Here is a 15223-nt window from a genome sequence, read left to right on the forward strand (position 1 = left end):
TGAATGCTTTTGTTACTGACCACTAAGTGTTTTTTGGTGCTGTATATGGGTTGCAGGATTAGAGTTATGATATGAATGTTCCTTAGACTGCCCTGCCTTTGTGGAGGGGATGCAGATGGGTTGGTCTGGGTATCCCCTTATAGTTCTCCAAGTCCAGCATCCACTTGCTTGCCGCCCCCACCCATAACACTACTCCAATAGTGATCCCCAAGGTTAGTCACATTATTTTAGCCACCATGACCCAAAAGAAGGGGATTGGATTACTTGGTATTGATATTTGAACAAAGCATGTGTGATCACACACTGACTCAAGCTCCTACTATCCACATGAATGGACACGAAACAAAAAATGAGGGGTGATGCACACCTTACATCAATGTCAATAGCCAATCTGAAGAGAATGAAGACCAACATTCAGCATATTATAATTGCCATAATTATTCTCCAAAGAATCAAAGTTTAGAAACGTTTAGCCTACTCCAACACACATGGCAACTATTCAGAGAATGATAGGTGACCTTCAATGTACTCCAAGTATCAAGTCCTCAAATTCCAAAGAAAAAGGAGAAACATGTGCTGTACACCTATGCTCATGTTACAACCTGTAGCACATGATGAGCAAAGTCATCACACTCAAAAACCCCAGACTCCCTTTAGAAGATTAGGAGAAACCTGCAGCTTAATCACAAAAAACATGACCAATGCTTAAATTGCAGGATCCATGAGCAATCTGTTGCTTAATCTAACCACATAACCTCTCTCCAGACTCTGAAGGAGGAGGAACATGGATGAACAGCAAATCAGTAAATTAGCACAGCTGCCAATCCCCCACCTATAAATAACCCCCATATGATGACCTACTGAGTATCAGAGAGAAGCAATCAGTCAAGTAGGTGAATGCTGGGAAGAACGTAAAGAAGTGTGTTATCAAGCTGAATGTTTTTGTAGGAACTAAAGGGACACATTCTCAAAACATTTTATGGCGCAAGTGTTGCACCAAAATAAAGTTCCACCCTATCCACAAACATCATCTCAATGTGTTTATTCACATGCCCTACTAAGCCCCATTTGCCCATATATGGAAATAAGTCGGTGTTTCTCAGCATTTGAAAGCCCACCACAAATGCACAAAATTGTAATCAAGCACAGCCCTCCATGCTTTTTTGTAACAGGGGAAGGGGGCTGTGCAATGCATAATAGGGCCATTTCTGATATTTTCTTGCATTTTGTTTTAAGTATAACAGCAGATGTCACACTTGTACATCTATCACCCCAAATGGCACTGAAATGCTTTTTTAATTGTTTTATATTTCACAACGACAGGCCATTTTTGGCTTTTCATCCTGTAATGTGCTCCCAGCACTAATGTGAGTACTGCGAACATGTCTTACATTAAAGCAAGCAAGGGAGCTGCCAAGCACATCATTTGAACGACTATGTAGCCCCCATGTGGAGTATACCAGGAGTTTGACTAAACTTGAGTCGGAACCGGCTGCGTGCGAGAGCTTGTTCCTGTTTCCCGAGACACATGCGGACATCAGGAGGAAGATTGATCGGTGTGTGCGTGGGGGAATGGATTTGGAGTTGGCATGGGTCCCCAGTCACAGTGGCATTTTGGGTAATGAGTTGGTGGATCTGGCGGCGGGTGAAGGTATGAGAAGGGGAGCGGTTGATGTGAGGTTGCCTTTGAGTGTGGATGAGGTGAAGGCTGTGGTGGTGAGACGGGTCATGGATGAGTGGCAGGAGTGGGGTGAAAGGCAGGTGGATGTTTGGTGTCCGTGGGAAAGTGTCGGTGAAGGTGGATGTGGGGAGTTTAGAATGGAGGAGGGGGAGGAGGTGATGCTGAATCGTTTGAGAATAGGACATGTGGGGCTGAATGACTGTCTATATCGAGTGGGGACGCGTGAGTCGAGGGACTGTGCAGTATGTGGGGTGCCTGAGACTGTGGGACATTTTCTGCTTAGGTGTGAGAGACATGTTGAGGAGAGAGAATTGATGAGAGTTCGGATGTCTGCGCTGGGTGTGGCTGAGCTGAGTGGGAAGGCCTTGCTGGGAGGTGACGGGTGAGAGGCAGGAGGAGGAGCAGTGTGTTGTTGGATTTTGTGAGGCAGACGGGGCGGTGGGAGGGGTTATGAGATTGTGAGGGCAATGTGTATGAATGGTGGGGGTAGGTGCACATCATCCTATTGGATGGGGAAGCGCCTGCCTGGGTCCGCCCACGCATTCAGTAATTTAGAAGAAGAAGAAGCTTCACTCAGACTGCAGATCCTTTCCTCTAATTGTTCGAGAGGAAGTCGACGGACTCTGCTGGACGTGTGGGAGCTGCTGCGGCTGAGCTGCCAGGGGGGCCATGCTCAGGAGTTCTACACCCTGTTCTTCTGAGTTTTCTATTGAGATATCAACCAAGTGGCAGCGGGGGCGACGCAGTCCTGCAGAGCCGCGGAGCCGCTGGAAAACATACTCCCCTGCTGTGAATCTAGAGCGGTGGGGGGCTGCCAACACAACGGTCCCCAGTATCTGTGCAGTATGTAAGTCTGTAATTAGCTCACTTGTAAACACTTGTAAAACTCGCATTGGAACGTAGCGTTACCAGATTTGCTGTTGTTATTTTGCCCTGGCCTTAGCCTATGGATCTTTGCCACAACAAGTGTTAGCATCACCAGTACTGTGTCCTGAGTAGGGCCTAGGTGACTTTGAAATCATCTACATTTGCTCACTCATACGCCAACTGTATCCCCCAGCCGGGGGTAATCAGATTGGTGATTTGCTGCCAGCGTGTGGACAGCTGAATAGCTAGCCTAAGGAGGGGTGGCGGGTCACTCTTTTCCCTACAGGGTTTCTGGTTGTGACTGCGGGCTCCTTGAAGTCTTTGAGCTACCAGCTTAGACCAATAGTCTACCAACTTCCTGTGCAGCCTACCCAATCTTTGGGTTTCTCTCTGAACTTGCCGGACTCAGCAGAAGGCTAGGTGGTGCAATCCAGGCGTTGTATATTTAAGACTATTTTGGGAGGAGCCGTGCAGGGTTGTTCTTGGCGTGATAGTGCATCGGGAGCCAACTCTTCCCTCATTGCGGACCTGTAACTTCGGCTGTTGGATTTAAATCTCTGTCAAACACTGATACTCTCTTGGATAACTTTTGAGTGGAGCTGAGGGTGACCCAAGCTCAACTGTAACAATATGACGTTACCGTGGGGACGGCGGGTGTTTTACCTTTGACCCACGTGTCATGTCTGAATTGGAACGTGCAACCTCCTGGGGAGAGTGAAGTGAAAAAAAAATGTCAAAAACCCATAATTTACGGAGCGCTCCTCAAGACGCGGGCTCCTCTATCTTAGTCCCTGAGAGTGCTTCGGCCCCAACCTTGGTGATCAATTTGGCAGAGAAGAGCACTCTTAAACGGTTTATGTCCAGGGGTGGTGTTTTTATCCCGCCCAAGTGCATGTATCCCTCAGACCATCAATTACCTACCTGCTCAGGGCTGCCAGGGGCAGCTGATCTTGTAAGATCTGAAGCTGAGCTGGAGCCTCTACTCCACGTAGTCACCCTATTCGGAATCTATGTGCGGTTAATTTAAACTACACTCTAACAACTTCATCAATGAAGAATACTATTGGAAGTATGTTCACAAGAAGCAGAAGAGATCAATCTGAATCTGATATAGGAATACCAGTGAAAGATCTAGGAATTCCCCTACAGTCCAGAGACCCGTCAGAAAAGGGTCCAAATGAGGTAGATTTGCACGACACAGAAATCCTGGAACTTGAAAGTCGAGCACTGACTGAATCTTCCTTCGAACTAAATGCCCTACCAAGTTCTTAAGTTACAATTACAAGTAAGTTACATAGGATAAATAAGATACTTACGACAGACAAAACAGTGGCACCCATCACCCAGGCAGGGGGCTTTCTAACTGCCTGGGCTTGAAACCCTCACCCATACATTCTATCATTCAGGGGACAACATTCCACATGACATCAGTCTTCCTTCATACCAAAGCAAGCACTTCACAACATATCTCCTTCCCTTATATCAACACAACATACACTCATAAACCTGGACTTCACAACACATCTCCTTCCCTTATGTCAACACCAAATATACACACAGGAACACACCACAACGCATGTTACCTCCTATACACATCACACACTCATACACTGACTCGATCAAAAGGGCGCATACACAACAACCCGTGCACTTCCACTCACCCACACACCTGATATGCTCGCCTGGCACATCGAAACCATCGCACTTGAAAATTGATACCATTCTTGCACCCTGTTGCAGATGGATTAGGGTCGTAACTGGACCACAACGCACCTAAAGCAATGAAAACACCCCAAAAAAATGGGATATATACTATTGACAGAAAAAATGATGGCGAGGCATAATTTGACGGGGAACTGGAGTGCGTGCCTCGCCATCCTCCTATATACTATTGACCCTGCATGATTTACACACCACAGTCGCACCCAATGCTGGAGCTGGGGCGCTACCACCCAGACAATACAACTGCTTTAAACAACCATTGACCCTACGTGACTTGCACATGACAGTCACACCTAATACTGAATCTGGGGGCGCTACCACCCAGACAACCCGGCTGCATTAACCAACCGCGTACCCTACACAACTTGCACACCACAGTCACACCCAATACTGGAGCTTGGGCGCTACCACCCAGACAAAAGGCTGCCTCTACAAAACTACACTTATCAGGCATGAACACACACACCTTACATACTGACCTGGTACAACTAATTCACATACCATCAGACCTACCAATCACATTAACCTGGCATGACACTTACACACCATATGTACTGATCTGGTATTACATACATACCATCATACTGACCAGACTCTTCTACCTGGCGTGACACATACATACCCCACACATTACCATACCATTTCTGGAACACCATAACTTTACATTAAAATCGTAGACTTTAACATGTAAAAACATTCCATGTTTAAACCATTGACCCCTACCATTGGTTATGGAAAATAATCAGCTTACTTGCAACTCATCCACCTTTAAATGCCCACATTGTGGCATTCACACCAGACTAATGAATATTAATAACAGTGCCCCAAACAGCTTTAGGAAGTACTACCGCCTTAACTAACTTGCCAAGAGTCCTATAAGACCGTAGCCTTGCTGGCTGTAACCTGAAATTCCTCACATTTAGTTATAACTACAACGTTAACATTTTTCACCATACCGCATATTAATGAGTGATATGTTTCACATATCACAGATTAACTCTCCTTGGCAGTACATTTTAAACTAACTTCCATTCCTTCTTTGATTTTGTCCAGCCAGCCGCCCATATCTCTCCGATGAACATGCTGTTAACCTCCTTGCCCTCCAAGCTCCATTTCCGCAGCGCCAGTTCCTTTGCTTCTGGATATCACGGCGCAGCTTGTCACCGGTGTACAACTTGGAATATACTTGGAAGTAACCATAAGTGACCTCTTGGGTAGCTTATGGTTACTTCCAAGTTTATGACCAAGTTCTTAAGTCACAATTACAAGTAAGTTACATAGGATAAATAAGATACTTAGGCCGGACAAAACACTCGCACCCATTACCCAGGCAGGGGGTTTTCTTACTGCCTGGGCTTGAAACCCTCACCCATACATTCTATCATTCAGGGGACAACATTCCACATGACATCACAGTCTTCCTTCATACCAAAGCAAGCACTTCACTACAAAAACAAATAAAGTGCATTCTCTGTGCATTTATTGGTGTTCGTTTTTGAGAATTGTACCATTACTGTTTCTTGTAGGTTACACTTACTGTGGAGAGTATATCATCTTCACATAACACCTCCTCTGTGGTCGAACAGTCTCCCACTTCTTTGCCAAATCCACAAGAATGCCAGCATCAAGGAGTCCATATCCATAATGATGACTGACTGAGAGAAATAGAACTCACGAGAAATCAGAAAAGCCTTATGACAATTCCAAATATGAACACATACAAATGGGTATGGTATATGGCCAAGGAAGCCCAAACTCAGAACACATAACAATACAAGGTAAGACTAGACAGCAATATAGGTTGGACCTAAACCAGATGACAAACCAGGGCAAAGTGCGAAAGCGGGTGAGCAAAGCAAAAACAAATGACAGGATAAATAAGTTCTGAGCAGTGCACTCAGGAAGGTGAGAACCATCCCAAATAGCCTGCTGAGAGATGTCAGACTAGAGGACATGGCGGTGTAAGGGCAGACTAAGGTGTGCAGGGTGAAGTCAGGCCAAATAAATAGGCCAAGACCTGAGGAAAAATCAGGGTGATCCCGACCAAGACAACATAGTAAAACAAAAACAAGGCCAGACAAAAGGACACATCAGGGTGAGCAGGAAATGCCAGCAAGAAGTCAGACCACAGAGCAGGGCAGGACGAGACTTAGTGACACTGACTAAGAGACATCTTCACTACAAGAAAAGAAAGGCACTTGCTACAAGGCGATAAACCACCATCATGGCCTATAACACAGTCTCAAGGCTGACAGAAACGACCAGTTGAGTGCAGCCACTTTGTGAGCTAACAGCCACAAGAATAACTGCCTGCAGTACAGCACATCTTAAGCATAAAGTCTTGTTGCTTTCGCAAAGACCAATGACCAACAATGCAGCTTTTCTGCCTTAGGCAAAAAATCACTACTCACAGCCGGACAGCACTACCCAGATAACATTCTGGCACACTCACCTTTACGACCCACTCCGTTCACGACCCAGTCATTTGCTTTTAGATTTGCCTGGCTTGAAGATCTTATCACAATATGCTGCATGTCCCTCCAGGTGAGAGTTGGGCTGCAAAGAGAGAGTGTACTTAGAAATCATGAGACCACAACAGAGCTGGCAAATACAAGCATCAAGGCCCCCTTCGCCCCCACCCCTGCCCAACCCTCCATTGACATGGAAAGTTTCAACCATATGTGCAGAGGTTAACCCATGAGATGCACAGCTTCATCTAGAGGGACTGTGGATAGGGAAGTCCACATCCTAAAATGGAAAGCTTTATCAGGTTCCATGGTCAGGGATTACAAAATGAAGACAGCTTCCCGTTTTGTGAAGCACAACTTCATCATGAAAGGGGAAAGGGGTGCTTCCATCGTGAGAAAGAAAGCTTTGTCTGGAACAATTGTTGCTCCCATTTCCAAGGTGGACGGGTTATTAAAAGGGACTGGGGAAAAGGGGCTCCCAACAAGATAGAAAGTCCTCAATGACATTTATTTCCTGAACAAAAGTATTGGCATGCTAATACAAGCATTTTCAATTAGCTCTAGACTCCAAATTGGGTGTTGCTTCAAGGGCACTATGTCACTCTTTCCGGACGTCAGCAAAACTGTGAAGTTGTCGATTCCAGACCAGCAGACTGAAAACTGAGCTGGCCCTCTGCTGCAAGCCAGTTAATTCAAAGATTTTGTTTAAAGGGTGGACTGGAAGTGCTTGTAACTCCTCCTAAGTAAACTGGTTTTATCACTATGTAGATTTTTCTTAAACCATCTGCTACAGTGTATAACTAATCAAACTAGTTTCATATTAACATGTGTTTGATTTGCATCTTTTATGTTGTATATTAAGCGAGAAGAATCTGACTTTCTGCTGGTTCATTGAATTGGGAGGCATAATGTAGGAAGAGCAACATCAAATCTGATTTAAGATCTGTCGGCTGCAATGAGATGGTATGTTTTCAAACATTTGCTTGAAGCATTGCTGTGGCGTTGCAGCAGTGGAGTAACTTTGCTGAAAATGTTGGGGCCCTTGTCAAATGAGTGGGACAAAATGGTGTGCCACACATTTATGGGGGGACAAACACCCTTGCGCCCCTCCGATGGTACGCCCATGCATTGCAGCCTCCAGATCTTACGTCTGTGACAAATCACCCTTTACAATATCTTGTTTAAATGCCCAGCAGATGCAATAAAGATTTGTTCAATGAGGGAAAGCAGGCTGTCCACAGAGACTGGCTGCTAAGCAGAGGCGGGGATGGACCGGCAAGCAGGAACTGGTACCTAGAACCACAACCTCCATGAACAGGATGGTGGCTGGATTCCACTGACCCAGTAAAATGGCTTGAGAGGTCTTCATTACGTGTTGTCTTCCTATAGTAAAGATCCAGATTTCTATAGGTTATACATTATGGTTCTCTCTAGATTCTGCAAGGTGCCAAAACACTAGAATTATAAATATTACACAAGTGGACATTACATTGGATTGCTTTGCTCCTGTCCAGAGGTAACTATCTGCACAGGTAACATTTATTTCATGAGGACTGATTTAGATTTGAATAAGGAAAATGTAAATTAGCAGCATCAGACATTTATATTTATGGTATGTATTATAGTATGTTACATGTTATATATATATATATATATGTATATATATATTTTTTTTTTTCTAAAAATGTATTTGCATTTAAATGTATCTTTGACAATATTTACAAAATTAAAGAATTCCGAATTGTCTTCAAGTTTCCTTTGGAGCATTGGTTTTTCTCCACCGATAGTACGTGTTTTACTGATTTGGATAAGATCCCGTCATTAAAATTAAAATTACATGTGGCAGGAACAGGCTTCAGTATCAGGTTTTTCCAATGCATGGTTTAGCCCCAATTTCCTGTTCCAAACCTATATCCTGTACAATCCGTGCTGCCGCTATGACAAGGGTTGTTCTGTCACCGTTTATCATTCTGGGCCACCAGACTTCCTCCTCATGTACAAACGTATCTTGTACATGGTGTCCCAAGTAGATGTTTCTTGAGTTAGCTGTACCAGGACATGACAACAAGAGGTGTCGGATTGTTTCCGTCCTGCCCTTTCTCTTACAATACGGACAGGTATTGGAAGTCGATTGGCCCCGAATTTTTCAGTATTTCGTTAGTTTTTAGAATGATATGATATGGCAATTATGATATATGATATGATATGGCATTTATAACGCGCCTATACACAAGTGTTTCTAGGCTTGACGCGGCAAGGGAGGGGGAACAGAGGGAAGACAGACAGCGATCCTACTAGGCCACGTGTCATTCAGATTGCGCAAGTGCATGGGAAGGGGGAAGGGGAAAGTGCGGAGAGGAATGGGAGAGGGGACAGTGCAGTACATGGAATAATAGAATAAATAACAATAAGTAAAAGTAAGGCCAGCAGGTGGAAAGTGCAAGGGTAAGTGCAGGCATCAGGTGTCAAGTGCTGGTAGTGGGACAGTAGGGATACAGAAAACAGTCCCCAAGTGCGGGGGTTGCCAGGAAGGCAGTGCAGGTGTGCGACTGGTGGGGGAGGGGACCTGGGTCCGAGATCAGAGGGTGGCCAGGTAACCAGTGCAGTTTCAGTTTCAGTCAGGAAGTCAGCAGGGGAGAGGAGGAGAAAAAGCAGATGCAAAGAGAAAGGTTTTGAGGTGCTTCCAGAACCGGAGATGATTCTCCTCAAGTTTCAGGGAGTCAGGGAGGCTGTTCCAGAGGGAGGACCCAGCTAAAGAAAGAGAACTACCATCAACTCGTTGCTTGGAGAAGCGACTGACCCTGAGGGAGTAGGAGTCGGATGAGCGAAGAGCTTGAGAAGGAAGATATTTAGGAAGAGAGAGTTGAGGCCACAAACCCAAGAAGGCCTTGTGGACAATGCAGAGCGTTTTGTACTTAATACTCGCAGCCACTGAGAGCCAGTGCAGAGATTTCAGTCCTGGAGAGATACGAATCCTGGGCTTGAGGCCAAGGACAAGTCTCGCAGTCCTGTTCTGGATGAGTTGCAGAGGGCGGAGAGTAGAAGCAGGCAGAAAGAGGCTGTTGCAGTAGTCCAGCCTAGAGAGAACCAGAGCTCTGGAGACAGTGAGATTCTGGGGGAAGGAGAGGAAATGAAGAATACCTCTGAGGAGGTGCAGCTGGTAGTGTGACTTTTTAGAGACGTCAGAGATGTGAGAAGAGAAGGAGACTGTGGAGTCGAAGATGACCCTGAGGTTTTTAGCCTCACAGGTGGGAGCAGGAAGAGGGGCGAGAGAGGCCGGCCAGAGAGTGAAAGGAAAGGAGGGTGTGGGTGTGGCGATGAGGAGAATCTCGGTCGTACTGGCATTAAGGCAGAGATAATTGGCATAACACCACTCCTGGATGGCGGACAGACAGTCAGAGATGAGAGGGAGAAGAGGTGGCTGAGGGCAGCATGAAAATTAGCTGAGTGTCATCCGCATAGCACTGGAAGTTGGGGCAGAGCGCGGCAATGTGGTGGGCAAGAAGTGCCAGGTATTGGTTGAACAGCCAGGGAGATAGGTTAGACCCCTGGCAAACATCACAGATAGAGATAGATAGAGATAGAAGAGAGGAAGGACCCACGTTGAACTTGGGAGGGTCGATCAGAGAGGAAAGAAGTCGGTATGCAGTGATAAAACCATGGCAAAAATGTTGCCTGTGCAAAAGATCGCGGTACAAATTCTGTGGTTTGTCCCGGTAAAGGTTTACCCCATTATACCATTTAAGGGGAGCGGGGGCTGCGGTGGTTTCGTCCGCTCCCCTTAAATGGAATAATGGGTCCAAGTGGTTGCAGGGGTGTCCCCTGCATCCCTTACAGAAGAGAGATCAAGTAAGATGAGGACACAGGGGGTGTTGGAATTGAGGTTAGAGAGCAGGTCTTCACAGATGTTCAGGAGAGCAGTTTCCGTGCTTCTGGCAGCTCTGAAGCCAGACTGATGATCATGGAGACAACCAACAGATTCAGTGTGAAGCTTGAGCTCGGAGATTGCCAGCTTTTCCAAGAGTTTGCCCAGGAAAGCAGTGATGGAGATTGGGCCATAGTTAGCCGGGCAGGAAGGGTCGGCAGAGGGTTTCTTAAGAAGAGGGTTCACAAGGGAGGGCTTCATGTGGGAAGGGAAGACTCCAGTGGCGAAGGAGTGGTTGCAGAAGTCAGCCAGGGCAGGAGCCAGGGAGTCAATGTGGTCCTTGGTGGTTTTGGAGGAACAAGGATGAACCTGTTTCGACGAGACTTTCATAGATCGGACTTGTCTAGAAACCTTGTCTGGGGAGAACAGGGGAAAGGCAGATAAGGAGGGAGGAGAGGTGGCAGAGGAATGGCCAGAGGAAGAGCAGGGAGTAGAGGGAGGAAGGGGTGAGGAGGAAAGAGAGGACAGGATGTCCGAGTCTTAGAGATGAAATGAGAAGGTAGTGCCGTGTAGAGGGCCGGGGGAGGGACAGGAGAGGTAGAGACCACAACAGGATTGGCCAGTTCCTTGCAGATTTTAAAGAGTTCAGCTGAGTTGTTAGATGGCGCAGAGACGCAGGCTTGGATGTGAGCTCTCTTCTTGTTAAGGACAGAGAACCGGTATTGCCTTTGGAGCAGGCGGCAGGCCAGTTTGTCAGAGGATCAGAGGATGTACATGAAGCACGCCATTTCCTCTCAGCCACCCTGCACTTGAGTTTAAGGGTGACGAGGTCTGAGTCGCACTTGGCTTTGGGCTTCAGGTGGATCCTCATAACAGGTGCAAGAAAATCGAGAGTATCAGATATAGCAGATTGGAGCATGGAGAGGGCTGTGTCAGGGTGTAAGTCAGCCAAAGGGGGAGGGAGGGGGTGAGAAAGTGGCGGCAAAAGCCTCAACTGACATGCGCTTCATGGGTTGGATGACCGAGAAGCTGGGTGGCAGTGATGGAGTTGGCTTGGCCTGAGGGGTAGAGAGGGTGAGCTGGGAGGAAAGGAGAAAGTGATCACTCCAGGAGAGAGGAGTGGTGAGAGGGATAGAAAGGGGAAGGTCTGAGGAGATCAAAACATCCAGAGTATGCCCTGCAGAGTGAGTCGGGCCAGAGGGGAGAATAGATAGTGAGAGAGAGTAGCAAAGGTCGCGAAAAAGTCCAGAGGAAGGACAGGAAACATCCAGGTGGATGTGAAGTCTCCAAGAAGGAGGAGTTCAGTGGTCGAGACCAGGAGGGAAGGGGAGAGCTCCGCCCACTCAGAGAGGAAGGAGTTCCAGTTGGTTCGGAAGCCTTGGATCAGGGTTTTTTAAGACTGTATACTGTTTGGTTATTTCGCCAATTACTTCCTTGGTCAGTCTTAGGCGTGAACCCTGGTTGCAAGTTTCTATTGGAAGCTTCATAAATTGATTTGGAGTTTTTGGGTCGGGCCAGGTCGTTATAAGTAGATTATGATCACTGTTCAAGGTTTTCTTTACCTTGAATGAATCAATAATTAAGAATAAGTCCCCAGTCCGTCTCTCTCCCACGTTGGTGTCCCCAATTTGTGTGATTTTGTCATTGCATGAAGGTTGTACATGTCTCGTAGGTCATTGGGTTCCCCGTCGTTTTGACTCAAGGTTGTTCCATTTTTGTGATCTTTTCTTGGAGTATTTGGACCTTTTTTAGTTCTTGTCCGGTGTCTGGGCATATTGCATTAAGGTCTCTACAGAAGATTGTGTGACTTATGTCATGTGTGGCATTTGCATTGTCTATTGCCGAGTCCATTGAGCCGATAAAGGCTTTGTTCGATTGGGCCTTTGGATTCCAATATGTATTTATTACCAGAAGTAATTCATCCATTCTGGTCGTTGGTAATGTTGTTGAACGATTCCAGGCGACCAAAGCCATGTGTATAAATGTGGTAGAGAACAAGCCTTTTACCAAACGTAGAGAGCTTCCAGATCGCACGGCTATTCAAAGTCTGCATGTAGGACACCCTTTCAGGGCTCTGACAGCAGGTGAAGTACACATTTCATAGCCATCCAAGCTGGGGGTAGCCATTAATCAGGTCTCTTGTAGGCATATTAAATCGAAATCGCCCAGCTTGAGGTCTCCGACCGTTGTTAAATGGCTATGGCCTCTGGTGTTCCAGGATCCTAAAGTTATTTTTTGACTTGGATGGTTTTCAGAAGCTGTTGCGCCTAGTGGTTGAAACTTGGTTGTCGTGTGTAATTGCTACTGACGTGCTTTCTTCGAGAGCGCCTCCGGTATCCCCAAACCTTGGGGTCATCTTCGACTCCACACTCTCCTTCTCTCCTCATATTTCTGACGTCGCCAAGAGGTCACACTACCAGCTGCACCTCCTCAGAGGTATTCTTCCCTTCCTCTCCTTCCCCCAGAAGCTCACTGTCTCCCGAGCCCTGGTTCTCTCGAAGCTAGACGACTGTAACAGCCTCTATCTTAATCTGCCTGCCTCCACTCTCCGCCCTCTGCAACTCATCCAGAACAGAACTGCGAGACTTGTCCTTGGCCTCAAGCCCAGGGACCGTATCTCTCCAGGACTGAAATCTCTTCACTGGCTCCCAGTGGCTGCGAGGATAAAGTTCAAAACCCTCTGCATTGTCCACAAGGCCTTCTGGGGCCTGGGTCCTAAATACCTTCAACTCTCTCTTCCCAAATATCTTCCTTCCCGAGCCCTTCGCTCATCCGCCTCCAACTCCCTCATGGTTAGCCGCTTCTCGAAGCAACGAGCTGGGGGTAGATCTCTCTCCGCGGCAGGGGCCTCCCTCTGGAACAGCCTTCCTGCCTCCCTGAAACTTGAGGAGAACCATCTCCGGTTCCGGAAGCACCTCAAAACCTTCCTCTTTGCTTCTGCTTTCTCTCTCCCTCTCCCCTGCTGAACAGCAAATTAATTCTTCACTGAAACTGCACTGATCCTGAACTGGACCACTCTAAACGGCCTCGGTCCTGGGCCCAGCCACTCCCCACTTGCACTGATGCCCTTGAACCCCTCTGCACTGCGGGACTGTCTCTGTATCCCTACAGCCCCCCCCCCCTTCCCCAGCACTTGTTCTGCACTTATCTTGCACTTGCCACCAGCTGGCCCTATTATTTATTACTTTTCGCCACTTACCTTGTACTGCACTTCCCCCATCCCCTTCCCCTTGCACTTTTCCCCCTCCCCCACCCCTGCACTTGCGCGATCTGAATGACACCTGGCCTAGTAGGATCGTTGTCTGTCTCCCCTTGTTCCTCCCCTCCCTGCCTCGTCGCGCCTTGAAACACCTGTGTATAGGCACGTTATAAATACCATATCATATCATATCAGGCCCATCTCTTTTGTTCCTTTTCTTGTAAACTTTTTAAGTGAACGTCTATTGAGGATTCGTAACAATCTTCTGGTGTGGTTCGACTGAACGTCACTTAGAATTTTAGCAAGGGGCCGTGAGGTCTGTGCTCTAGGTCCCTGGAGTCTTCCAAGCTTGTATCGAGTCTTTGGGGCGTTTTGTCATCTTGTCTCCTGTTGTGCTTGTTTTTAGTGGCCATTCGTTCTTCTTGTCTCTCTAGATGTTTTGCAATCATTATTTTGTGAAGATTATTTGTTTAATGAAGATCTTCGTTCCTCCTACCTTAAGCGCAATGTTTCCGAGGTTTTCTGGTGTATAGCGCGCCTTGTTCGGGAGAATGATTGAGTCATTGACCCTTTTTCTGTGTCCCGGGCCTCAAGCCCCCTTTCTTCTGAATTAGTTTCTCTCAAGTCGTATCCCCCCCACAGTTGAGTAACTTGTGCTTAACTGTGGAAGAGGTTATGTTTAGATATATGCTATTGGTGCAACCCCTCTGGGCAAATTCAATAATTTTTAAGTCCTCTGTTTGAAGTGACTTCAATTTCGATATATATTGAAATAAGTGCATTATTGTTTTTCTGTTAAGGATTAGTTTGTCCCCAGTGTCTAAAATCCTTTCCAGTTTTAGAGTTCGGGTCGACCGCCTTTTGTGTGTAAATAGAGCAGTGTTCCTCGTTTCCAGCTTTGTTGTTTTCGAGCTGGGTTTAAAGTTTTTGGGAATACTACCGCTCTCGTTGTCAATCCATTTTCTCTTTTGATTCCGTTCTGAATCTCTTTTGTAACTGGGTTTTGACATGTTGTCTTCACTATGGCCTCTTCTTCGATCTGCTAATCTCTTGTTCCTCTGACCTCTTTCTGTCTCAGTCGGTTTATTCCTGGCATTCCTAGTCGGTGCGTTCAATATCGGCCGCAAGGCCTTATTTAACATCACCAGTTCCTTCATAAGGTTTTTTTCGTTTCTCTTGCATGGTCAAGAAGATAGGAAAGTCCGGCTCAGTTAAAGCCATCTTTTTTATGGGTTCAGGAGAAAGTAAGGTCGATTTGTCAGTCTGCTTTTCATTTGCGGCAGATTAAATGTGCAAGTTCCGTTTCTGAGTCTTCTATTGTGTACTGGCAGATATCCATTCGGTCAGTTGAAGTTTCTATTTCACCTGGCCTGTCTGAGTTGTTTGGCTGATCTGACGTTTTTGATAACTGATCTTTAATT

General features: G+C 46.5%; 1 protein-coding gene across 1 annotated transcript in view; it reads right to left on the minus strand.

Annotated features, from left to right (window-relative positions):
• Positions 1-15223, minus strand: part of PCSK4 (proprotein convertase subtilisin/kexin type 4) — a 1746539-nt gene that overhangs the window by 205521 nt on the left and 1525795 nt on the right. The window contains exons 10-11 of the mRNA XM_069646705.1: positions 6723-6826; positions 5808-5925 (exon numbers count right to left, since the gene is read on the minus strand). Coding sequence (XP_069502806.1) covers positions 5808-5925; positions 6723-6826 — 222 coding nt within the window. The remainder of the gene's footprint in view (positions 1-5807; positions 5926-6722; positions 6827-15223) is intronic.

This window comes from Ambystoma mexicanum, chromosome 1p (genome assembly GCF_040938575.1).
Source record: "Ambystoma mexicanum isolate Mex_15411 chromosome 1p, UKY_AmexF1_1, whole genome shotgun sequence".
NCBI classification, from domain to species: Eukaryota; Metazoa; Chordata; class Amphibia; order Caudata; family Ambystomatidae; genus Ambystoma; species Ambystoma mexicanum.